Here is a 27,801-nt window from a genome sequence, read left to right on the forward strand (position 1 = left end):
TGTTTTTGCTTCTTGTTCCTTGGTATACGGCATTGTTGTTGGCTCCATCGTGTTTTTTTCGCTAAGGTGTCTCTAGATCAATTTCTTCAACGGGGGCACTTTCTCGTTTCTCAAGTTTATCACCATGCAGAAACGTTTCTCTTGAATCTCGGTATCATGTTCACTGGTGTCAGTTTTGAATGTCCTACGTGGCGATTTTGCCTTGGTGCACATTTGCCTTGTTGCGGCCAAGACACTCTTTTTTTCATATTCCTCTCTTCAATCTCTAGTTTGAATGGCTGTTCATATTCCTCTCTTCATTCTCTAGATTGAATGGCTGTTCGACTGACTTTTTCTTCAATCTCTAGTACTATCTATTCACAGTTCTGTTTAGGTACACTTATATATCCAGGCGCTTACTTTTTTCTGCATTGCCTCATCAATTTTGGTTGATCCGTAGTTTTGCTTGCTAACTTGAATTTCAAAATGGAAAGTATTCTGACCTGAGGAGGAAATTGGGATTATGTCAAAGTAACTAAACATGCGTTTTGGCTGTTCGACTGTCTTGGTGAACTTCCTATGTACAACACGGCGGAAAATTGATTCATTGATTCCAGCCTTTTTGATGGCAGTTTTTTACGCCACTTATTCTGTAAAGCAGATGTATTTGACATTGAATGCCTCTTCAGAATTAGCGCAATGACTACAGGCAATCAGAAAGTATCTTATTATTACGATGGGGATGTAGGGAATTTTTATTATGGACAAGGGCACCCGATGAAGCCTCATCGTATACGAATGACACATAATCTCCTGCTGAATTACGGACTGTACCGCAAGCTAGAAGTTTATCGACCATTCAAGGTAAGTGAAAGTTTCTTTGACCCCTCTCAAGCAGAAGTTCTGAATTTCAATTCTAATGTATGTCAATCAGGCTTGGCAAAAATCTGCGTTGCAAAATACCCAAAGTCTGCAATGGACGACTGCGTTAGTTTTTTGAAAAATTTGAGCTGTTTTCTGCGGAGAATACGGAAATATGCGGCCAAAAGCGTAAATTTTATGCATTTTATTTGACTGAATTTTTGGTTGATTTTAATTGGAAATTGGCTTTGGGTATGTGGGTTAGAATAGATCAATTTGTGCCATTATCTGTGTTTCTTGCATTTTATTTGACTAAACTTTTGGTTCTTTTTAATTGGAAGTTGGCTTTGGGCATATTGATTTTTAGTTCGTGAGAATTCTAATTCAAAATAGAACAAAAAATTTTTGCCAATTTTTTCTTTTCTATGTATATCACCAAGCTCCAAAAAATCTGAATATTATGGGTTATAGGTTTTCTGTGGGCTTTTGCAATATGTTCAAAATACGCGGAGTTCCGCACCGCATGTTTAAGCCATGCCTGATATCAATCATTTGATTTAGGCTAGTTTTGAAGAAATGTGCAAGTATCATACGGATGAGTATGTCAAATTCTTGCAAGAAATCATGCCTGATAACATGTCAGATTACAGTAAACAACTGCAGCGGTTTAACGTGGGAGAAGACTGCCCTGTGTTCCATGGCCTCTATGATTTCTGTCAAATTTCTTCTGGAGGAAGTATTGCAGGAGCCGTAAAGTTGAACAAAAAACAGACAGATATCGCCATCAATTGGGCGGGAGGCTTGCATCATGCCAAGAAAAGTGAGGCATCCGGTTTCTGTTATGTTAACGATATCGTGCTGGCTATTTTGGAGCTCCTCAAATATCATCAACGAGTGTTGTACGTGGATATTGATATCCACCATGGAGACGGAGTAGAAGAGGCGTTCTATACAACCGATCGAGTGATGACAGTGTCGTTCCACAAATACGGGGAATACTTTCCCGGAACTGGTGATCTGAAAGATATCGGCGCTGGCAAAGGTTACTTTTTCGCATACTATAAACTACTAAATCAAGCCGAAGCCCTATTCCCAAAAATAATTTTGGAAGTATAATCCCAATCAATTCTGAAAATATTTATTATTTTTGACGATTTTTTTGAAAATATTTTTGATATTCCGCAAAAAATTTAAATTATTGAACTAAGTTGTTCAAGAATTCTTTTTTTTCTCATAAAAAATTTTCTGTGAATAACAGTTGCCATAATTTTTAGAATATTTTAAAAAAACGGTTCAGAATCGATAATACCAACAAAAATTTCATTTTAAGGCAAGCATTATGCAGTAAACTTTCCATTGCGAGATGGAATAGACGATACGAACTTCATCAATATCTTTGAGCCGATCGTGACCAAAGTGATGGAGACATACAGACCCAGTGCAGTTGTGTTGCAGTGCGGAGCCGATTCACTTTCTGGAGACAGACTTGGATGTTTCAATCTTACTCTCAAAGGCAAGTTACAGCTTCATTGCAGTTGTAGGAGTTTCATTCCTAGTTTTATCATCCTTATGAGAAAACTGGAAAAACGAATATGTAAAATGTGAAACTTCCATGAACTTCGAGTTGTTTGCCCTTGCGATAGCAAGGGTATTGCAATCGGGTACTAGAATTTTTGTGTTCTTGTGTTATTTTTTCGGATGCTGAATCAGTAATTTTGCGTAAATTAATTGATTCTTGAAACAAAAACGTTTCTAATAAAAATCGAAAACATCAAGGTAAAATAATAAAAATTGGATTTAAATCAATCGAGAATATACATCAGTTTTTTATGCAACCCTGTTCCAAGTAGCTGTTACCCCCATGCTGAGATGACAAAGCCCGGGAATTCGATTTCAGTTAACACTTGTTTTTCTTGCAAATAAAAAAATTTGGCTATTTTAGATTATTGCCAGTCTGCTTATTTTAGTCTGCTTATTTCCGCAGAAAGGACTTTTTTGAAAACTTGGCTTCTTTATAGCATTCAGAAAACTCGTTGTAGAGTTTTTAATACTGTGGGCAATTTTGTTCCGGTTAAGTTGTGCTTTTGTTGCAATTTCTATTGACAAAAACGATTTTTTGAATTTTTTCTTTTGATTTTTCTAGCCATTCATATTTGTATCGCAAGTGGTGCGAAGCTCAGTTTCGTCTCTGTGTCAGAAATTGCTTATGGCTGATAACTAGTAAACAAAGGTTCGTTTTAGGTCACGCGCATTGTGTTGATTTCATGAAAACATTCAACGTGCCACTATTGATGCTTGGAGGCGGAGGCTACACCATCAAGAACGTTGCCAGGTGCTGGACTCTGGAAACAGCAAGAGCTTTGGGAGTCGAAGTTTCAAACGACCTTCCCTATAACGACTATTTTGAGTACTATGGTCCAGATTTTCACCTTCACATCACACCTACAAACCAGAGCAACCAGAATTCAAACGAGTATCTGGAAAGCGTGAAGACAAAGGTGTTTGAGAACCTAAGAAGCATCCCTTTCGCACCTGGACAGCAGATGAGAGATATTCCTGTGCACACAACTGTCGAGCCGTGAGTTTATACTTATATTAGCGAGCACGCAAGAGGAGTGACAATCTAACACAATCTGCTTTGTATCTAACAACTTCAAATTTTGGCCAGGAGGTCTGAGTTGGAATCTTATATTGTGGGTTTTTTTATATCGAAATTGTTTCTATTTTCTTGCATTTGCTCTTTTTACCGTTTTTGAGCTCCTTTTTTGCGTGTCGTAGTGTAATGCAGATTCGTCTGTTCTTACATTCATTTGAGTATACGAGATTTTAACAAAATGAAGTGTTTCGATTTAACAAAATCTGCTTATTCAGTAAACAGTATAAAACTAACTAAGTCTGTCAAGTTTTGTTTGGCGAATTGAAAACGCGTTATTATTTTCTTGATTCAATTTTTTTTCCTCAAAAAAGGAGTCAGGCGTTTTTCTCCTTGTTGATTTGTGTACCACCAATAAGCATCAGATGGAGTTGAGTAATTTATCATTGGACGGCCCTCTCACTCGTAATTACACAAGCAGCCGCTCGTGTTACATTACGAGTTCATTTTGTCCTCAGCCTAACTCGCATAAATGAGCGCTCAGCTGAAATCTTTAGTTTCTCCATCTGGTTATTGCTAATTCGTATAGAGAATTTATTAAGACATTTAAAAGCATTTACATAATTTCCAGACAGCGAAGCTAAGTTTTCATGCTTTTTATGAGTGTAGTACAATCATCAGATAGTACAATAATTTGAAAACGACACGATGAAACAAGAAAATGACACGACTGTCAAATATATTTTTTTCTATATTTTAGTAAGAATTCAGCGGATTACGTGTTAAATGGTAAATTTCTTGAAGTGGGGAACTCGATTGAATCTTAGCATCTAATAGGTTCTTTTGCTCTTGGCTTAGAGGTAGCGCCGTTGCTTTTCCAACCCTAGGTTTGAATCCCGACAGGACCTGTTTTTTTTTTCAAACGAGAAAGATTCCGTTTCAAAAAAGTTGATGTCGGCTTGTTTTTTCTGCTAACGTATTTTCCGCAAATGATACATCATTCCAGACATCATTTTGAAGTTTTTTCGTTGTGGTTTCTTCGAAAAGTTTTTCCGTTTTCTATGGACTTAGTGGCTCCCTTTTCCTTTCCTGTCTGCTAGCTTTCAATGCTATTTTGTGGTATCGCTAGTGATGCGAAGCTCCGCTTAGCCTCTGTGTTTAATATTCAAATGGCTAGCTTGACTTCTTTGCTTAGCAGCAATACTGTTTGATAAAAGCAGGTATTCGGAAAATGAGTGGTTTTGATTTTTTTAATTCTTTTTTTTGAAGCTTTGGAATTTTTTAAAAAGTTTTTGGAAAAGCTTTTGAGAAAAACCTCCGAATAGACTTTCAAAAAAGGGGTATCAAAAGAATTACCGCCTACTCCTTTGGTGTGCCTGCATATTCTCCTAGTCTCTTATCTTTTGACCCCTCTAATGTACAGACTTCGAAAAAATTCTGCGGGGAACTATTTTTGAAAAGATCCCCTGCAAAAGCGTCTATGCCCAATTTTGGTTACACATTTAGTTCTGGCACTCGGAATAGTCAACTTTTTGATATTTTGACTGTTTTCAGTCTTTCTGATTTTTCTCGAAAACTAACCTCTCAAATCTGCGAATGTGGGTTCATTTGAGATAAGGGGTAGCATTAGCCAATGCCCTGCATTAGCGGCCACACACAATGTTTTTTTAACCTAAGGTTATCGCCCTCAGAAAAGTCAAATTTTTGATTTTGTCCGTTTTTTCAAACTTTTCGTTTCTTCTCGAAAACTACCCTCCCATATTTGAGATTTGAGCTTTAATTCAAAGAACAGGTTGTAGGAAGCTACTTTGCACATGCCGACATGCGTCTACGCCCAAGTTTTAAACAAAAGTTACGGCCATTGGACAAAATCTATAAGTCCAGTTTTGGAAGCTTTTTGACTACTCGAAAACTACTGCGCCAATTCTCAGGTTAGTTGGCTATGTTATATTAGATTGAAGTTTTCTCTGAAATGAACCGTTTCTTAAGTCAGATTGTCGTTGTTTTCTAGTATTACTTATGAAGAGTCGATGATCGTAGATGATTTTTTCCCCTTTTTTTAGGAAAAGTCTAAAACTTGTTCACGCTCAAATTTGATTTTCGAAATTCTAGAAACGCCACTGTAAGGATTTTGAGGTCATTTATGTAATAGTAATTTACGTGTTTAATATGCACGTTATCACAGCCTCGTGAGTAGATAAGCGTGTTTTTTTTGTTCCGACCATTGAAAATGGGGAGGAACATTGTATTTGGGTGTGTTTTAATTTTTGGTGTAGCTCTTTTTATCACACCACGCCGAAAAAAAAAAACAATAATTTGAAAGACTTTGTAGTATTTTTTAAAGATTTTGGTCGGAACATTCTGTGCTACTTGCACAGTAACCGGCTATCCTTGTTGTTGTTTACAGCACCCTATTAAGGAGTCGGAAAGAACTATGGCATGTTTTTTTATATAGTCATTTTGGGCATTTTTTTTCAAATAGTCGTACTGATACATAGCCTTACAAGGGGGTGAATGTCAGAGAGCAAGTTGGGTCCGCAATTTTTCTTCTACGAGTCCCATTCGACTAATTTAATATGTTGCTGTTTTCGAATTACTGACTTGAGAAATGAAGTCTTTCTTTAACAATTTTAGAGAAGTTCCAGCTGACCAGCCACACGACGAGGGATCGAAGGCACATGAGGATAAGAGGATCTCGATTGCGGCATTTGACAAGCGAGTGGCAAGAGATGATGAACTCAGTGACAGCGAAGACGAAGGTGAGCAAAAAACATTGTAATTAAAGGCAAAATATAGTTAGAAAAGATTGGGAGATTAGTGTTTTGGACACGGTAATGACCAATTTCAATTAACAGTAAAACGGCAAATTGATAAAAACTATCGACTACTGAAGTGGTGCATTTTTAAGAACAATTCGTGGCTGATTCAATCTGAGCTCAGCAAAAGTTGTTGACATAATGCTTAATTCTTTTCGTAGGAGACGGCAGAAAAGATCATTCTGGATTTCCGACCAAATCGAATGGATCCACAGCCGCGCCAAGTGCTGCAGGTGTGGTATCCAGCACGGACTCTTCGGTGATGGAAGTTGCACCATCATCCGCCAAGTAGACGAAGACGCAAAGGCCAGATGAACTTTCTCCTGTGACTAAGGATAGCTGAAATATCTCGTGATTTTGACTCGATTTGAAAAATAGTGTTTTTATTTTAAATTAATTTATGTCTATTATGATGACGTTTGTTGGCATCTGTGACCGCCAATTATATATATACGTCTTGTGTTGAGATTTGCAATGACATCGGAAGTTTACTGCTCTTTTTTATAATTTATGTTTATTCTGTTTTGCATTATACTTGTCTAATTTTGCAATAAATAACGCAAAAGTCAGCGTCTTGTTGTCTTCGGTTTAAAGTAGGTTAAAACCATCGTGTTAGCTTAGTTATCACCACGTTATTCATCCTGGCCATTTTCAAGGGAATTAGATTGAAAGACCATTTGTTAGAATGTTTTCTTTTGGAAAAGCGGCCCCCAATTTTTTCTAAGAGGTAGCAAGGTATAGATCATTTGCTACTTTTTTGCAGGTCGAGCCGTATTTTATAGTTCAATGGGTTACGTCTCAAGTAGCATAATTTTCTTATGGCATTTAATTGAAAAAATTCATAAATGGCACAAATTCATGCATCAGTGACATGCAAATTATCCAGAGAAACTTGTGAATAGTTGATTGAAACTTTTTTGTGAAAACAGCTAAAAGAATTGTTATCAAAAGCTTACGCATGCTGTTACTAATTAGTTTATTGTGATCGATTTTTTGAACACAATTGTTTTGGAAGCAATTAATTTCGAAGATGTTCCCATGTTTTTGTTACTGGTAAAATGTACAATTATATGTTGATGAAAGTATCGAGTTTCAATGAAAAATTGATATTTATGTCGTTGGGAAAACTTTCTTTTTTATGCCGTTTGGGAGTTGTGAATTTTAAGGGCGTTAATGAAATGATTTCAGTGACTTTATTTTCAATGATCGGTTTTTAAAATTTCCAAAAATTTTAGCGCTTACTTTCTGCATGATCAATTTCAGGTTTTGACTTAAGCTTTTTTACACAAGCATAGCTTGTGTTATAGTGTGAACTTTCTTTTTTTTTCAACCTAAGTCGCAAATATTGTTGCGATGCAGTCGTTGCGACAAAATGTGTTCATTTTGATCCAGCTATTAAGTACAGCCAATGCTAAGGATATTAACACAGGCTGTTATATTACAAAAAGCACTTTAATTTCATGGCATCATTGGTCTGTAGCGTAGAAGTAGGGAAGGAGACCAGCAGCAAAATAAGAGTGTTCGAACCTGAGCAGAGTCGCATGTTTTTAATGAATTTTTTCGTATACTAGTGAAAATGCGTCCGCTCTATGAATTGAGGCATGTTAGTTGGTATTTTTTTTTCAAATTGACTGATACTGCTAATGCGTCATAATTGACCTGTGTCACTTAGCAATTATGTAGACTCATAATTGGCGTGCGTCACTTATGAAATTTTGTTCACTCAAAGTTTTACTCAATCAGTTTTTCCCGGTAGCGTTATCGGTCATATTTTTGCTTGTGGAAGCGTAGTGCAACTTAACCTGTGTTAACGTTTACCTGCATTTGATTTGCTGAATAGAAGGCAAACTACGCTCTACAGTATCGAAATTGCTAGCCGCGGAGAAAAAAGCGATTGATGAATTTTCAAGGGAAGATTTGATTATTAAGAATCGATGAACCTAATGAACAGTTGTTTCTAGGTCGTTATGGTTTTTTTTTCATAGAAATGTTTGAAATTTGTTGACGCTCAAATTTGATTTTTCGCGGTTTGTTGAGGTTTTCGCTGTTTGAGTTAAGTTCAGTTTGCTTTTTGTTTAAAGAAAGGCAAATTCTCCTATCGAACAGCAAAATGATGTAAAGTTGAATAAAACGTGATCGTCTTCTACATTCGAAAGTGGATTTTAATTTTGAAAGTTCGCAGCGGAATAAAAAAAAACAATTCTCTATGGATCCAGGTTTCTCAAATTGGGTTAATTTATCACGAAAGTGGCAATCATTAGTTTTTCTTAAAAATCTAAGAGGTTTAATGCCATATATTTTCTAAGAGTAATGAAGGTAGTGAATACTCGTATATAGGTCTTGGTGATTTTTTTTTTCATGAAAGTCTTAAAATATTGATGCACATAGGGTTATATGCACTTTTTGAGTTCAATTGAAATTAATCTGCTGAAAGAGACGTAAATAGAACTCTCCAAATACAAACGTGGAAATGGCGCAAAAAACGTGAAATTATTAGATTTCCAGCGGAATAAAACCTTTACCTATTGATCCAGTTTTTTCTAGTCGGGTTAATGTTATCAAAAAAGCACCGATCAGAAACTTGTTCTAGAAATTCAAAGAGCTTAAAGGACATCTATTTTTTCATTGAAATTCGATATTTGAGATTTTTGCTACAAAGTAAGTGTATTTTTCATGTTTACTTGCTTTCATTACTCTTTTCCGATCTTCGATTGGCTATGTTTACTTTGAACTGCCAAAATGTAAATTTTTTCATAAAACAAGTCTTTTTTTTTCTGTTTTCTTGCGTTCATTGCTTCTTTTAGGCTATGAAGGTCTACGCATTCATGCTATGAGCATACATCATCCAAGGTTTCCAGGCCTTGCCCGCGACAAAGGAAGTTTTTTTAATTGTTCAAATTGTGTCAAAAAGTGCCAGAAAGCATTAAGAGAAAAAGTACTTATCATCCTGCTTTTTGGCACAATTTGAACTGTGTTCAGTACTTTTTCTCTTCATGCTTGAGAACTTTGGCTATAAAGTCTTTTTTCATTGGTTGAGGAAAATCGAAAAGTATCTTAGATTGAAATTATAACTTAGGTCGATAAGATTTTTAAATTTAAAAAATATCTAAAATTTGCGCCTTCTTGTCTTATCATCTGCAAATTTATTGAAACTACATGTATGTAGGTTATGGTTTTCTGCTTTGATGGCATTTTTTATTTGCCAATAAGTGTCAATGAGCGATGTGAAGAAACTTACTTAGGTCGTAGTGTTTTTTAGAAGTCTTTTTTTTATTAAGCTCATATTTGATTTTTAGCTGTTTGACTTTTTAGATGTTTTAACACTTTTTAAATGTAGGCAAATGACAGTTTTAAATTACAAAAGTGCAATTGGAGTAAAAAAATATGAATGATTTCTTGTTTCGAAACGAACTTTAGATTTCCCAGCGGATTAACATATTACTTATTGATCGAGTTGTCCGAAATTGGGTGAGGTTTGTCGCAAAGTTTCCTTCATAAATTTTTTTATTTCATAACGCTTGAAGCCGATCTGTTTTCTATGAAAAGGTTTTTAAAAATTTTGTCAGTTTTAATTGACTTTCTTTAATTGTCTGTTTATTGTTTGTTATTTTGCTGAACTAAAGATAAAACTTTATTATCAGATTTGTTTGTGACATAGTGCAAAAACATGAGCGAAGCTAACTTCGAATCAGTTTCTGAATCGTCGATGGAGAATTCGGATCCCAATCAGGCGATTGCAGGAAAATCTACCTCTGAAAAATGCGAATCATGCTTGGAGATCTTCGAGATCGAGACTCTTTTCAAGTGTACAACTTGTATGGACAAACAAGAAGCTACAAACTCTGTGGATTTTTATTGTGAGGTCTGCATTGTCTCTCATCTGAGGAAAGGTCATACGTTGCTCGACCATAAGTCACTCCAACCAGCTGTATGTGGGGTCCACAAAAATCTATGCTCTTTATTCTGTTCTACCTGCGAGGAAATTTTGTGTACGAATTGTGTTGAGAAGCATACAAATCACAGCATTATGTCAGTGAAAGAAAAGGCAACTGAGGTCAGGGCGATAGTTTTCGAAATGATAGCTGAATTAGATGCAAGTGAAAAAAGTGTACGGAGTACAATGGAAGGGATTAATGAAAACAAAGAAACGCGTCTGAATGAGTATGAGCAGTTAGTCCTCCGTGTATCGTCGGTATTTGACCAAATGAAACAAAAAGTTTTGGATCGGATCAAAGTTGATCACGAAAAGCTAGCCAGGTTAGAGAACGACTCGACTGGAAATTACGATCTTCTTCTAAATTGCCAAAAGGACCTTCGTGAATTGTTGTCATGCTCTGAAGCGAATATGGTGAAACAATTGGGGGAAAAGAAAAAAGAAGTAGAGCTGATCAAAGCAAAACAATTGCAGCTCCAGTCGTCTGAAATAAAAGGTACTCGTTGTGCAGTTTCTGAAAATGCAGATGGATTAGTTGACAAGTTCACAGACGATTATTTGGGAAATGTTGAGATGCCTACCATAGCGGCTTTTGAATATATAACTGGTCTCCAGAATGAATTTGGGTTTCAAGAAAGCTTTGTGCATTCGTATAATTGTTTTGAGGGTGAAGTATATTATTATGTGAGAAGTGATGGCAATAGAATTAGTGTGTCTGAATGCAATTTCGCAGACTGTGAAGATGGTGTGAAGATAAGCAAGGCTGAGGTAGCAGAATACCAATGCGATTATCCAGTCCAGAAATTACGAACCTACAATTGCGTTGGCGCATTACAATTACAAATAATTATGGTTTGGACGGTAAAGGAGTATCTTGTTTTCAAAGCGGACATTTACGATCCTATAAATTTCAATTATTCATTTACAGAAGTGAAAGTACAACTTGGACCAACTCAGATTCCTCTACTATATTTGACAGCTGTGATGAACGAAGTGGCTCATTTCCTTTATTGGGACAAAAGAGAAAAGCAAATCAAACAAACGAATAAAAGTGAAGTATCGTACAGATGTGATTCGCTACCTCGAACGTTCAACTCGTACAATGATAGTATCTACGTGCATTTTAATGATGAAGCAAATAATATAGTAGAAATTGACACGCATCTTGGTAGACGAAACAACATAATCGAAATCATTAAGGCGAGCTTGCATAAAGTTGACCATATAAGTTCCATATCTTTTATTGAAGATACTCTCATCATCTGGTCACTGCCAGCAAGCTCGTTGACATTTTTGAGAAAATCAGCCGCGCATTCACCCTATAAAATACTAAAAACAGTATCAATTGGCTCCCAGTTTCACTATTTTACTGCGACAGTACCTGGGGTTAACGTAACGATGAAGTTCCTTGTCACGGCAAAAATTGAAGACGAAAGAGGACATTTAATTGACAAAAACGTGTTTATGATTAAAAGATGATTCGTTTGAAGCATTAGATGTTTACTTATTGAATCTCATGCGCATTATGAATACCAAGATGTCTAATTGTCTGTCTGAAACGTTTTCTAGTGATTATTTTAGATACCAAAATTTAAATTCATATTACTTTAGCCTCAATTTCACCAACAAGATCCGGTTTTTGCTGCTTAGTGTAATTGTTCCGACCCTCTTCAAAGAGTGGGAAGGAACCATGGTATAAGGGTGGTCCCTTCCCCCCCCCCCATGCGATATCAGATATCTCTAAGAAGTTCTGGGGGATCGATTGTGTTATGATGTTAGAGCTTTTGAGTCTTGATTCAGGTTTAAAAAATATCATTTCAACAAAGTTTTTTCAGTGTCGAGAAAAACTGGGAGTCGAAATTCATCCCGCGCCATCGAAAACAATCAAATTTGTTTAAAAAATGTCTTTTTTGGAAAAAAAATATTGCGTTTTCTATTTTAAAGTTCTGTGAAAGGATACTTGCCTAGTAACTAGCTACTACTGAGATACCATAGGGGTGACGTTGTTATGTAGATCCATCGTCCATTTTCATGCAGCTGTTTGCAGCATTTTATATAGATTACTTAGGTATAGATTGAGGCATACGCCCTTTTAGCAAATGAACTACGTATCCTGGAGAAAATGTTGTATATGACGAAATAAGTTCTGACCTAGTTCAATTCAAACGACTAGGGTTTTGACGGTGTGAAATACTGCATTTGACCCATTGTAAACCAAAATAGTAAACACTACACGCCCCTTCAATTGGGCCTAAGTTTCTCATTATTGAGGTGTCCCACTCAACTATTAAGTGCAATGAGTGTTATGACATAATTAGTCATGTCCAGTTCATAACTTCTTAGGTGGTTTATTGTCCTTCTATATTATTTTTAGCTGACTCGTAGGTATGTCTACAATAACGTACACCTAACCTCAATTGATCAAAACTAGGTACGGTTGTGTGGATTGAATCAAAGCTATTGGTCGTCGACCTTTCAGATCTTCTGAACGAGAGCACTTTCAGAGTCGCAAAAATAAACATAACATTTAGGTTCATTAGCTGTCTAGTTTTTGCTTTTATCAACCGGCTGCTCTCGTGAAGTTGATATGATTCGGCGGCCTTGTGATTTGATCCATAAACCTCTTTCTTTGAAGACCAATTTTCACAAATTGCACAAATTAATATCAAAGCCAAGAAGCAGACGATACTTTACTGAAGTTAAATTTAACTGCCTGAAGGATCTGTTAGTTGTTCAAAAAAAGTTTGAGACCAAAGAAAACAGAAGAATAATTGTGCCGAAAGTGCGAAAGTATTGTAAAGTTGTTTGAAAAACTGTCGGTCAATTTTGAAGTTTATTAATGACCCGAAGTTTTGCCGAAACATGAAAAGCTAGACTCGCTGAAGTACATTTTGAAAATTATCCTTTTTGGGACTAAATAAACTTTCTTTGTCATTCGGTTATTAAAATTTAAGCGAGTTGATAGTAATACTATTGTTTTCTATTTACTAAAAGAGCTCGACTCTCTGATTGCAGCTGTAAAAGAAGTCTGGCTTCGGATCTGTAACCGGTTACTGTTCAGACTTGAATTGTAATATTTCCAAACTTAGTAGGCGAGAATGACTACTAGCTTACTACTAGTTGATCAGACTAATTCAATTGGCTAAATATATTAATCCGAAGAACCAGTGTCCATTTTGTTTCTCGCGCGACGACTCAGGGAGCTGTGATATATACAACGGATTGGATTATTGTAAGCCCTTAAATCGTAACAATTCCCAATTCCCCCAATTCATTCTTCTAATTTTCCTTCATCAAGTCAGCTCCGCTGATGGAACAATTATTATAAACTTGTCAAAATATTAAAATTATTAACAACTTGAGTGGCTCCTGATTACTGCTCTCATAAATAAACAGCTCCTCCTAACTTAATAATTACAATAACTTATTAGTTATTGCAAGCACTCCTATCCATCTCCAGTAAACCACACGTGGCAATAATCATTTATTTTGAACGACATTTCTGCGGTTTTGAAAGTTTGAGATATTTCGATCAAAATTTCTGACGTTTTCAATCAACATTCTTAGACATAATTTGTCGCCCCTCTCAAAGGTTAAATTTGAACTCTAACTTCCAAAAACAACTTATAATATGCTCTTAACACTCGAAAACTGCCATAACGCCTTCGATTCGGATGTTTTGCCCAATTTTGCTCTTCTAACCGAGCAAAACAGCTTCAAGAGCGAAGGAAACCCAGAAGACTTTTCTTTCTTTGATTCTACTGAATTTTCAAAACCAGTTTTTGCGGAAAAACTTGAGTTCGAACCCTATTCTCCATACCTGTCAGTTCCTGGCTACGGACTCCAAGGTTTCTCGAACCCCGCTGCCTGGATCGGCGCCGGAGACATGGACTTAAACGATCTTATACGAACGGACAACCCAAAAGTCTTCTGCACGCGACTTCCGCAGCACTACCGGAGCAACAAGAGTCTTCCGAATACTTTCGCTGTTGTGATTCAGGACCTGGACATCCCGCTTGGAACCCAAGTGACGGTCAGTGCCACCAACAATGACCACCCCAGTGCTGCTCTGCGGAACAACTCGGCCGTGGTGTCGGGGGAGCTCCCGGGAGTGGGCATGGTTGCCAAGTTCAGTGACCTCCGTTTTGTTGGCAGGAGTGGCCGAGGTTTGTTTGTTTTTATTTTAATTTGGATTTTCGATTCAATTTACGCATGGAAAAGTGTCTGACAATTTTAATGCTCAGCGTATCAATACTCGACTTTTTTTTCTTCGCATCCGGTATTTTTGGTCTGGTTTCACAAAAACGTGATGACGCCCTTACTCGGATTTTGAAAAGTTTGGTTCAAACACGTAAATGAATGAAGCTTAAATAGTGAGACCAGAACCTATGTTTTATCAATGAGTCGAAAAATGCGATAAAAAGACTTTGAGCATTATGATTTGCCCGTGACATCCCAATTTTGGTCTTATTTTGTTTCAATCAGCATTTTTTTCTTCTAAGTCAAAATTTTTTTAACCGAACATGTTAGGTCTCTTACCCAATTATGGGTCAAATAGAAAGCCATCTTAAGTCTGATCTTCTAATTATTGTGTCTAGACAACACACGACCTAAATTTCAGTTAGTTCTTGAAAAGTTCTGCAAAAAATAGAGAAAATCTTGACGTTGAAGAGCGGCTTAATGGTTAATTGGAAGTGAATTGGGTTAATAATATTAATTTTGAAAAAATTTGCAGTCTGAATTTTTAGCAAGTAAGAAAACTGAGCCACAGCTTTTAGTTGATTTCTTTAATGGTAAAATTATAATGGCTTTTTTTGCGTATCATAAGAGTTTTGTAATTGTTGCCAGATAGTATCCAGTACAAAAACTCATCAAATCCAGAACGATGGAAAATAGCTTAAAAAATATACATTGATATTCCAAAAAAAAAGAGTAATTCCTCGATAATTTAGCCAATTTTTGAACATCCTGTCGGTAGTCAAATCAACTATTCCTCTATCAATGGCAAAAGATTTGCAAGTCTTTTTGATACTGATTTGAACTCCGTAAATTGATCTTTTTTTGTTTGTTTCAGGGAAGTACTTTGCAGTGATTATTTCGATTCTAAGTGAGCCGAAGAAGATCGTGGCCACTTACCACAGGGCCATCAAAGTCACAGTGGACGGACCCAGAACATCCCGAAGTAAGTCTTCACACTTTATCCACCCACTTCAAAATTTTTGTTGGTACACAAATAGTAGTTTGGTGCTTGAAAAATTTGTGGTTAAAATCTTCAAAAACAGCATGTCCATTTGTGTACTTGCATTTTTCAACTAATCGCAAAGTTGATGGGACCCATTTTCTGTAATTCTCAACTACCATACTTGGACCTTTTTGAGAAGTAACGCGTTTTTGCCATCAGTTTTACAAGATCACAACTTAAAGCATAAAAAAACACCATATTTACATAATAAATTGTTTCCATGTCAATTTAAATGCCCCAGATTCATGAGCTCTATGGTGCTTGAGTGACTAATAATCAGTTCATACCCATTTAAAAACCCTTAATTTTTAAACTTTGTACATAATACGTTCGGCGATCATCTATGACTCATTTTTGCGCAAGTTATTCACTAAAATTTGGCCAGAGTATTTTGCCACCCTGAACCGCTAATCTGGGTATTAATTTGGACCAAATAGGCTAACAAACATCTGATTATCACTCTGGTTAGTTTATCCGAATCAACTATTTGGTTCCAGATCAACCAGGGATTAACTGTCCAGTAGATCTTGCATTCTGTGCCTGTACTAATCCAGTGTTGATAAAACTACATCTGTTTATTCCAGCGATGTGGTTTCGCCCTAAATCCAATTCTATTTCAGAGGGATTTACGTGTTGTGTATATAAGCTAAACATTGTTTGAATGAGTTAAATATAATTGAAAAAAATATATAGTTCATCCAATGTTCAGAAATGGATTTTTTTGCTGACTGAAAAAACTATCCTTCATGAAAAATTTGCGTACGGTTAACAATTTAATTAGTTCTTTTTAGGGGGGGGGGGATTTGTTGCCAGGTACCATATGGGGGCATATTTGAAGAGATCCTATATTTCTTTTACAAGGTTACTCCCTTTTCATTGGACGTGGACTTGAATTTCACCCAATCAAATGAACAACTATCGGACATTCCTTATAAGGAATGTACCTTCGTGACTTTCCTCAAACGCGAAACTACTTCTTGTAGCGAATACGGGAAAAGTAAAATATTCGTCATAAGTCCAGAGTCAAAACAGCTGCGATTGAGCGAACAGAGTAGTTTAGCCAGATATGTCAGTTTAATACCAGCAATAAATGATATTTCGGGTAGATCTACTGGCTAAGCCCACCTGATAGTTTTACCCCGTGTAGGTCAAATTGCAATTTCACCCTCTGTCTCGATCTAAGATCCGAAATGTAGTTGTATCCGCTGCTAATAACTATAGATATGACTCGTTTTATATTCTCCATTAAACTTGTAATTTGATTTTGGCTTGGCCCGCTACTAGGATAAAACCGCAAATATAACGGATTTCTTCGCCTTTTCCCTCTATTTTGACCTATCAAAATGTGAAGAAAGGATTTGAGGCGGAAATATCACCTATCAAGGTGGCTAGCTTTTGATTAAACTAGTCTCTAAAACTTAATCGAAAACAGCTAATGATTGCTTTTAATCCTATCAATTTACTTTTATTGTCTAATCTAATATTCCCTAATAACTTCTGAACCAAAAGTGCTTTTTATCTGAAGTCAGAAAGCTTACTTTTGGCCACCTAAGTTGTAAATTAGTTGTCATTCTAAATGTATGTTATGTGAAAATAAATGTATAATCTGTATATTTTCATTATAGAATTTTGACTGAGTAGTTTGGTAAATGACAAATCGTGCCAGACTTTCGGTCATAACTAACTTGTTAAAGTTAAGCCAAACCTTCGTATTGATGATTCACTGCTGATTAAATGATTAAATACGCCAACACAATTTTTTGAAAACAAACAACTCTTAACTTTGTGTTAACTAGTGATATTACACACTTAATGTTTAGGAGTGCCTTACTTGAATTGACACTTGGTAAATAAACATCAAGAAAATTCTTCCCGCTGTTCCCAGAAAATACATTTCCCCAAAAATAGATCAAAATGAAAAACATTAAACCTAAATTATTTGAAAGAAGAGCGAAAATTGTCCAATAGCACGAGAAGCCGAAAATTTAGAGGACAAACGAATAAGTTCATAAAATATTACTAAAACGTTGCGAAGTTGATTTCTCCGAATGGCTTTGGTTAAACGTAGTGTTTTAAAATTTGTATCTTCGTTAAGTCGAGTTGAATTAAAATATATAATTTGAATTTGTCTGTTTAGAAATAATGTCTGGGTGTGTCGGCGGTAACATGCAAAACAACGACATGGGCGGTGGGCGAATAAAACACGTGAGTGGTGGCTGCGAAAGCGTTACAAGTGACACCACAACCGGGTCCAATTGTTCCAACTCCCCCTCTGGCTCCAGCTTATGTCAGTCGCCTCTTCCAGACACGACCACCCTCTACCCGGTACAACATCAGCATATTAGTCCACATACATGCAATATCACCTCAAGTATCAGTTCGGGAGGTGTTGTGAGTTCGAATCTCGTTCCCTCCATGGACAGTGGATTGGGAGGGGGACTTTTGCAGTCGGCATACCCACCCGAAGTGACGCAAGTGCAACAGGGATGCGGATACGCTGGAAGCGAAGTGCAAGATTGCCTCTCAAACTCGCCTCAGTCATTGAATCAAGGTTGGTTTCTTAGTTCGAACTTCAGCTATAATACGTAAAAAGAGTGCAACTGAAAAAGTTTGCAGAAACAGTATCTGTGAAAATATTAGTTCATAAATATCGCCGGTCTCAATTTTGTGAAAATAGTTTACCGCAGAGTTTTGCATACTGCGAAAAATCATATTTCGAATTTTTTATTATTTTTTTTGCACTTAGAATTAGTGCGTAAGCTTTGACGCTCATTTACTATAAACAAAAATCTAGCTCTTTGTATTTTTTGTGAGACAAAAAATGGGTCTCTTTTCGGGCTTCTTTTTGCTGTTTGGACTGTTAAAAACAGTTTTCAGGCGTTGTAAGACTTCGGAATCAATTGCATTTGAATTGTGCTCCCAGCTGTTGATAGGAGTTGTCTCACCAACTGCTGAGCTCAATGATTCAAATCAATGAACTTTGCATGTTGGAAGTTGATTCTGTTAAACCTAGAATTTATAATGTTCTATTAAATAGTATAAATTTTGCCCTTAAAATAATGTTTTGAGGAAATAAATGCGTTCTTTTGGTAATAGATGAAAGATGTATATTGTAAAATTGAGTTCTGATTTTTCTTCCTGACTGTTTTCCTCGACGCTTAGACCCGAATTTAATTAACTTAGCTGTTAAGTGTTGAATTTTGAGACCTCTATTACAGGAAACTCCTGTTCGCAACTCCTAGATTTGACACAAATTAATTGGCTCCAGGGATTTGAAATCAGCTTCGGCCACAAAAAAGCGCATTTCAAATCGCCCCCGCACTTTCAAGACATTTTGACCGCGCGTAAAATTTGGAAAAGCCACAGCCAACCGGATAGTAGAATAACAGAGTAGGAAAGATAGCGACATAATTGTAACAGAATAATTGTTTTATTGTGAAGAACAATAAACTGATACTTGAGTTATTTTTGATTTGTTTATACTGCTAAGGCGGCGCCATTTCTCTATATATAGGTGGGGGCGTTGCTGCAAATAAAACGGCAGATGTTTTTTTCACTCCTATTTTTGACAGACTTTAAAGTTCACTACTCAATTTGGAAAATTCTTTTGAAATTCAACTTGAGACGCTACTAACTGTACTCTATGAATACTACAGTAGTTAGAAAATTGCGCGCGTGATTTGTTGCATATTTGAATAACTAATTTGACATGTCTATCTGTTATTTCCTTACAAGGAATGAAATATTCAATAATGATTTGTTTGTTTTTCAGATTTGTTCCAGACATCGTATTCCTTCTATCCATCGCCGGATCTAGCTCCTGCTTCCCAGTCCTGGCATGGCGAAGCAGTTAAGCCGGAACCGTACGAGTACCCTACGTGCGGCACATACCCATCTCTCGTATGCGCTCCACATGAAATGGTCGCAGGTTCGAACCCCGCTGGTAACCCGAATAATTCAATTTCAGTTTCGGACTGGCAGCTTCTGCAACCCTCGATTTTTAGTCTATCAGAAGCGAAATCTGAGGATTACAACTCAATAACAAGTGATGCAATAACAAGTATGAATAGCCAGAAAAATCAGAAGATGACCGGTCAGTTTAATCAAGGGTCAGGAGTTCAACAGAGGTCATTGCCCTCCGTACATACATTCCAACAGAGCATGACACCACTTTTACAGGAGACTTCAGTTACTACTAAATGCATATCTTACATTCAGCCTCAAAATGCGTATCAAAGTCCGAATCAGTATGTCAACCAGAATATTGTGCCTTTTGACCAGTCGAGTCAGAACCAACAAATAATCAGAGGTAATTTCGAAAATTTTGGGTCATCCATGCCACATATATCAAATTGCGTCGACCAAAATAATCGGTTTTTACTCCAACCGAGCCTATCAAATCCTGGATTTTGTTTTGATAACCAAACATCTGCGGGTTTGAATATCAGTAGCCAGGCAAATACGTCGGCAATTTTCCAAAACAGCAATAACCAGAGTCATAACTACTTAACAGAGTCTTATCCAAATTTCATATCGAATCAAGTCGAGTTCAAACCAGTTTCCAACAATCTAGAATCATCTTCAGTGTCAAAATTGCCTTCAGGAAAGGAAAATGAATCAGATAACTTTGATGGTCGAAAAGAGTCAGATCCTGTTATGCCTCAGCGTGAACAAACCGATGAACTTGATCTCGATTTCGAATCCATTCAGCCCATGATGTTCGATGGCAGTGACATGGTGGACATCAATGACCAGCTCTGGAGGCCATACTAGAAAGCCATTAAGAACTTAGAAACTGAAAAGTAGTGCCATAGTTTAGTTCTTTTTGCCGAAATTTGTGCCTCAAACGAGTCTTTAGATGCATTCTTTATCAGCAGGGTCTCTCATCTTTCGTATATAGATTAGCTTCTCGCAGCTTAAATATTTTGTACAACTCAAAATTAATTTTTGTATTATTTATTCTTTTTGTGACAAAAACTTTCAGGTCTTCGTTGGAACCAGCTGAGCAAACTTGATAACAATTGGCAGTGATGTGATAAAAAAACTTCCGATCTGATAATGCCTTAACGGATATTTCGATGCTGGCTAGAAGTTCTTTTGACAGAGGCGATACACAGCTACGCATCACTTGCGATACAAAACAAACATAGCATGACATATAAGCAAACAGAAATTGCGACGAAAGCCGCTTAGTCAAAAAAAGTTTTGAAAATGCCAAGAAAAGCTGGATCTAACAAATAATATGACAAATATATATGACAAATAAGACAAAAAAAGTTACAATTGCATCAAAAAAAGTTGTTAAAAAAGTCTTTTCATTACAATATATTAAATTATCGCTTCAAAAGTCTCACGCTCATTGGAGACGGTTTTAGCTCATCCAATGATGTAATATGCTGCCACTAAGTCAGTTAAATAAAAATTTAAAAGTCGAGTAAACAAAGATAACCCAAAAAAATCGAAATTATACGGAATCGTAGTTAGTATTTTAAAATCAACATAAAAAGAAATTTCGACAAGAACTTGTTTTTGTAATGCAAACATCTCTAATTTTGTCTGTTGGTTGACGAAAGTTTAGATTTAGAAAAAAATTTGGTAATTTTGTTGGATAGGTTAATTACAAAATTACTTTGTTCCGAAATGATGATGCTTGCTAATCGCGAGCTCAATCACCGCATACGTAACAATCCGTGCTCATAAATGAACGGAGCAAAAATTTCAAAAAAGAAAGAAATTTGGCATTTAAGTTCCTTAAATTTTTTTGACAGCAATAGATGCACATAATGGATACCAAAAAAAATTGGATCCAAAAATTTGTAAAACGCAGAGTGACATCTGGCTTTATGACGAGCCGTTTTACTCTGACTCGCAAGTTTTTTTTTAAAACAGAAAAGGCTGAAAAAATCCGTTTTGTGTAAGAAAACTAGCTGTCAAAATAAAGTTCTCATGAAGTCACCTCGCAGTCCTAAGATTAGGAGTAGATAGCTAAGATTAAAAAGACAGTCAAAAATTAACTCAAAAAACAGTGAAATAGTGGCACCAAAATTGACCTTAAATGGTGATTTTCCCGGCTAAAAAATTCGAAGTCTTGCTAGCAGAAAAGTTATGTAACTTTGACATCTAATTATTGAACAAGACCGCAACTTATGTTTTCTTCATGAAAAAAAAAAACAAATATAGGAATTGTTAAACAGATATTCATAAAATCAAGTAAAAATTGATAAACCACATGAGGCACAAGTGAAAATTACGTGAAAAAAACAGCCCAATGAATTTTGTGATACAAGGAAGAAAGATTGAGATCATTCGATTTAAAAGCTTGGTTTTGAGACAAAAGAAAAGAGAAGTTGATCCAACGAACGATAATATAAACAGTACGACAAAGGATAGCAGTACGTCTGCAACATATTACAGACTGCAATTATTTAGCAAATCAAAATCACGAAATTTAAATGTTAATTAGTACGGGATTTGTTAAGTTTGGGCTTAGAGTCAGAGATTATAATTACGGCGTGATATTTTAAAACAATTAAAACAGATTAAAGCTTAAACTTTAGAAAATGGAATAATTTTTTTTTTAATACTCTATAGTTTTTCGGTCAAAAACTTAAGATAAATTTGGTTACTTGTTTGAAAAGTTTTGGTTACTGCTAATTCTGAAAAAAATGGAGAGTATCTGGTAGACTTTTTAAACTCATAGATAAGATTTAATAAATAAAATACTAAAATATCAATGTCTAGTTTTGAGGTGGAAATATCATTGAAGTCATGATTTTTGTTTAGTGAAACCAAGTTTATATTTATTTATTATATAAACGTCGAACAATCTCAGATAGAACAAAATCAGAGCATGGGCTTGTACGCAACTAAAACATCGCCTGAAACTTTAAAAACTTTAAAATTTGTTCGCAACAAACAAACCCGTTCCTCATTGTGCTATGCTAGCTTGTCATAAAGCATTAAAAACACCAAGATGAAAATTCCTGGGACACGCTATGAAAATACCGGGGTGATATATTTGCCTGCCTTCAGACAATTCGAACAAAGACAAGTCAGCCGTTTTAAATTCAGGCTATTCAGCTCGAAGTATGCAGACAGTTCAGCCAATAATAGTGAGCGCATCAGTCGCACCAGCATGTTGCAAGCTTGCAAACTGAGGGTAGGACTCTATACAAAATTTGGATCCGGGTATCACCGCGAAAAGGTGATGCGCGCGTAGCTCGCTCACTGGCGATCTTGAACCAAGAATTAACTCCAATTCTAAATTTTTTCTATCGAATCTAGCGTTTTGAAAAACTGAATAAATTGTCTTGCGCTTACTTTTCTGTATGTTTTTGGCTGAAATTCAAATTGGCTGAACTGAATTGTCTGTGCGCCAGATTTTGCTTACAGCAAAATTTTTAAACAAAGACTAAATAGCATGCCTCAAAGCAATTTGGAACGATTTCTAAAATGGATTAAATCTCCGCTTACTCTTAGATAGCACGAAATATATCCAGTGTTATTGTCCCAAATGGAATCTTTAAAACTTCAACTCTTTCTTAACCTCACAAAAAATGATAGTGGGAATATTTTTAAGTTTGAGCTCAAAACAACAATTTCATTTGAATGCTAAAATTAAAATCCATGAAAAATTGGTAATTAAAAAGTCAAAGCTTGTCTGGACAAAAAACACCATCCTGATCCAAAAATCGGAACGACGCTTCAAAAGTCGGACGAACAATGCAGTAGTTTTATCAGTTTTTTTTAAAATAATAATATAAAATTTACGCGCTGTAAAATCTCTCTTGTCACAGAAAAATTAAACAAAAGTTTTGGGGAAAGACGTTTTTAAATTTTAGAGAAAAAAGTAATACAAATAGTAAATTGCGTGAAAAATTCACTAGATGTCGTTTCACAATTAAAGATCAAAGCTACGAGCTACTTTTGATTTGTTTTGAATCAAAAATAAACAATTTACTATACGCCATTTCAAATTTGACAGGAGAAAAAATCAGATCAAAATTTAATCCCAAGTTTTGTTCATAATTTATGAAAACCTCGGCATTTTAGACCTCAAAAAAACTAGCTTCGTCTTTAGTGCTACATTAAACAGATAAAGTTCTTAGCTTCACGAAGACGGCGAGGCGCAAGCTCAAAGCTTGATACAACTCAAATTTTGTTTGATGATAATTTTTGAAAGATTAAGAAATACACCTTTCGGTTTTGCGAAGGTTATTTTTGTCATCCATAATGTTGGCACTCTCTGACGTGCATCTGTTGTTTTACACAGTATAGTTTGTTGTTTGTGTCTTCCTGATTGCCTGATCCAAATTATGTGGTTTTTGTAAAAAGACAAATATCGTTTTCAGGATATGATCAGGAATTTATAAGAGTTGTTATTTCATTTAGAGAAAAAATTTTCACAAAAAAGAGAGAAAATTTTTTTCTACTTCTTCATGCTTTATGTTTTTTGCTGTTTTTCTCGCGGTTTTTCTCCAAAAGACAAAACAAAACACATGTGCATATTTGTTGACGAACATGATCTACTTGTATAACCAGGGGTAAGTTCTCATTAGACACACATGCCAATTGGTGTCCCATTTTACAACTGCACGCTATTTAACGCCCTATGTTAAACACCCTGCCTAAAAACTCCGTAATATGAGAGCCCAACAACAGTTTAAGCTCCTTTTAATACCGATAATTTGTTTCTGGGGATCTTTTTAAAACCCACTTCTCTCAAATAAGGTTCAGATGAGACAAAAATTGAAGAGAACAGATTTTGTTTAGATTTTGAATTCAAATGAATAGATTCAACTTTTTTGCGAAAGTTGCTCCGACACTACCAAGTTAGTGAACAAAAATTTAAATCAAAAGAATCCTCTCACACAGCCTAACAGAAATTATAGAGAGTAAAATCTCCAAAAATTTGCTCAAAACGATTAAAATATGCTTTTACGCAAAGATTTTGAGTATAATATAGTAAAAATGACTTCAGGCTATCAAGCAAAAGTATGCTTTCTATACAGATTTTTGGGGATTTAACCTTTCCAGAAATAGAAATGCGTTGAGCTGTGTACGAAGCTCTTTTTCATAAAACTTTCTTATTAAGTAACTTGGTAGCTTCGGCGTAATTTTTGATTAACTCAAAAAACCGAAATGACTCATTTTCGGGGTAAATATTGGTTCCGAAATTCGCAAAAAGAAATTGAACTATACTTTTTCTGGTATATGTCTAATTCATTTTTTGTCTCATCTTATTCCCATTGGAGAAACAGGCATTTTAACTTTCTAACTATGTTCAATTTTTTCGGCTGATATAAATCAGCACTTTTTTCAATTAAGTGTACTAATTTGAAGCCAGAGAAGCCAGGTTTTGAAAAAAAATTCATACATTCACTCTTTAACCGTTGTTATACCATTCTATGAAAACTAATGGTGTAAGCTTCCTTTCATTTGACGTTATCTTCGAAAGACAAACAAATTCTCGTGGTATCAGTCCACGAGTAATAATAGATTCAACTTTTTTGCGAAAGTTGCTCCAACACTACCAAGTTAATTAATAAAAATTGAAATCAAGAGAAGCCTCTCACACAGTCTAACAAAATTCTAGAGAGTGAAAACTCCGTAAATTTGCTCAAAACGATTAGAATATGCTTTTACGCAAAGATTTTGAGTATAATATAGTAAAAATGACTTCAGGCTATTAAGCAAAAGTATGCTTTCTATACAGATATGCTTTCTATACATTCTGTTACACGCAAAAACAAATTAACTACGAACTGGAGTTGCTCAAAATATCAAACTCATAAATAATGAGCAACAGCAATTACGGATGGAGACAATTTTATTGAAACGAAGGGTGAACATAATCAAGATATTACCCCGGGAAAACCTGATGCTTGACTAGTATTGAAAAACATCAAGGATCTGAGCAATAGCAACACCCCAATCTTCCCAGTAGAAACCGCATTCAGCTCATAACAGACGAAACTGCCACTCAACTAGCCCTTTTACTTGAAGAAAATTTAGTTCGAACTGCCCAACGATTGTGCAAGCAACGCGAACAGATTTTTCAAGTTTTGACAGGTTTTTGTCAGATAAAAAGTTAGTGCAACTAAAACGAGTTCTTTTGGTAAAAATCTATACATAATACTATAATCTGAAGAGTATTGTAAGTGTGCATTTGCGTGGAACTGTCGGTTACAATTATCATCTTAATCGGTTGAGCCGGATTTTTTAAAAACATTTTGTGTTTTTTTTTTCAAAATTTGTTGAATATATCTCGTGTTTAGTAAGCACATGGTCATATTACTTTTAAAATGGCTCATTATTTAAAGAAAGGAGATTTGAAATTTTATAATTCAGTGAATTAAAGTTCCTTGGCAGATCTTTTTCGTTTAGATAGTTAGTAGTGAATAAGTAATTTCTTCGTAAGAGTTGATTTGTCTTAAATTTGAATTGAGATTCCTACAAATTGATGTTACCGAAACTTTTCAGAGCATTGAAATTGGTTGTCAAAATGAAAACATTGAAATATGATTGAAAACGAATAACTGTTAAGGAGAAACCAGAACTAGATTTTCTGCATAGTAGCGTGCAGATCATGTCTAAAAATTTGGATAGGCTTATTATTTGATAAAAAACTGCCAAAATCGATGAAAAATAATTGAATGATTTTTACGCTTCTTTGAAGTTTTGCCAATTCATGAACAGAACTAAGTGCGTTCATTTTCATAAGCGTATTTTATTTCTTTGACTATGATTGAAGAAGCCACAGAAAATTTCTACGGCTCTGAGGTAAAATAATTAAAGTGAAATCCCGTTCGAAACATTTTATTGTTCAGCTAAACAACCAACAATTTTTTAAACAAGGAAAGCCGGTTTTTGTGCAAGTAGCCCAGAATTTTCCGACCATATTCTTAGAAAAAACAACAAAAACATTTTTCAAACTAAAGTTGTTTTTTTTTCTGCGTGCTGTGACAAAAAAAGCTGAACAAAAAACTAGAATTTAAGCATAATCGACAATTATTGTAAATTAAGCAAGTTGGAAAACAATTTTTGTGGAAAAATGATTTGAAAAAAATTTAAATGTCAAAAATTTTAATAGAATTGTTCTTGCAGTGTTTTTAATTTTTGACGTTTTTGTTTTCAAAAAGGCGCTAAATTACTCAAAAAACTAATATTAGTCGAGTGAAGCAAGCCATTGTAAGCGTTTAAGCTTTTAAAATAAACTAATGTAAGCCTGCTCGCTCATTCAAAATTAGACGAGAAATCAAAATTTTAAAACCGGTGTTTCTCGACATCGGAAATTTTTTTTCAAAATACATCAATGCCCGAATCACGACCTAGAAGGCTTTAAAGAGTTATATCACTCAACAATCTCCTATGATTATTTGTGGTAGCTGAATTTGTAAGGAAAATTAAAAAAAAAACAAAAAAAACTATAGCACACGAATACAAATGGTCGGAACAAAAACAAAATATGCGGTAGCAGGCTTTTACAAAACAAAATTGAAATTTCAATGCAGTACAAGCAGGAAATTTTTTCATCCACTGGTGAAAGAAGGGCAGTAAAAATCTAGGAAAAAACACATAAGTAGAAAAATAGCCAATCAGAGATGGCAAAAGAGTAAAGAACGCAAGTAAACATAAAAAAGACCGACTTTGCTGAAAAAATCATAAAAATAGATGCTCCTTAAGCTCTTTAAATTTCTAGAACGATAAATGATTGGCTTTTTTTGATAGCCTTGACTCAACCTGAGAACAATGGATTAACACGTAAAATTTTTATTCCACTAGAGGTCTTAGAAATAAATTCCACTTTCGAAACTAGAGATCGTTCACGTTTTCCGTTTTCGCGCCATTCCCACGTTTGTATTTGGATAGTGCTATTTACGTCACTTTCAGATGAATTTCAATTGAATTCAAAAAAGGTATATAAACCTAAGTGCATTCATGAATGCATCAATATGTATGACTGCACATCTCTAGTTATTTGAGCATTTTAAGACTTTTTCTTGCAAAAAAAAAAACAAAAAAATCACCAAGACCTATATAAGAGTCTTCACTAGATTCATAACTTTTAAAAACTGAACAATATTTATTCGAATCATTTGACATGACGAGAGAATTGATGTTTGTTCGTTGCAAACGTGGAGGTTTGTGACATAAAAAACAATTATAAGGATTTTATCGAACTGATCTGTTGAGTTTTGATAACTTGAGAACAGCGCAGCAGAAACTAAGAAGGAAAAAGCAAAAAAAGTTGAAAGAACTTCGAAAACAATTAGCATTTCGCCAAAAATTTATCGGAGAAGCAGAAACACCTAAGTAAATTATCCACTTAATTTCTAATGTTACTGAAACCATAAACACATTATAAAATGATTTA

At 35.4% G+C, this 27,801-nt stretch overlaps 2 protein-coding genes across 2 annotated transcripts; both read left to right on the forward strand.

Annotated features, from left to right (window-relative positions):
- Positions 1–644: 644 nt before the first annotated feature.
- On the forward strand, positions 645–6,822 carry LOC134844237 (histone deacetylase 1-like). Its single transcript, XM_063860823.1, has 6 exons — positions 645–843; positions 1,402–1,882; positions 2,171–2,353; positions 3,082–3,418; positions 6,068–6,192; positions 6,411–6,822. The coding sequence occupies exons 1-6, from the start codon at positions 679–681 to the stop codon at positions 6,539–6,541; spliced, it is 1,422 nt and encodes a 473-aa protein (XP_063716893.1). The 5' UTR covers positions 645–678; the 3' UTR covers positions 6,542–6,822.
- Positions 6,823–11,896: 5,074 nt separating this feature from the next.
- LOC134843661 (uncharacterized) lies at positions 11,897–20,353 on the forward strand. The gene is made up of 4 exons (XM_063859859.1): positions 11,897–14,349; positions 15,258–15,365; positions 17,563–17,976; positions 19,198–20,353. Exons 1-4 carry the CDS (start codon positions 13,815–13,817, stop codon positions 20,196–20,198), a joined length of 2,058 nt encoding a protein of 685 aa, XP_063715929.1. The 5' UTR covers positions 11,897–13,814; the 3' UTR covers positions 20,199–20,353.
- The last annotated feature ends 7,448 nt before the right edge of the window (positions 20,354–27,801 follow it).

The sequence above is a fragment of the Symsagittifera roscoffensis genome, chromosome 4, assembly GCF_963678635.1.
Source record: "Symsagittifera roscoffensis chromosome 4, txSymRosc1.1, whole genome shotgun sequence".
NCBI classification, from domain to species: domain Eukaryota; kingdom Metazoa; phylum Xenacoelomorpha; order Acoela; family Convolutidae; genus Symsagittifera; species Symsagittifera roscoffensis.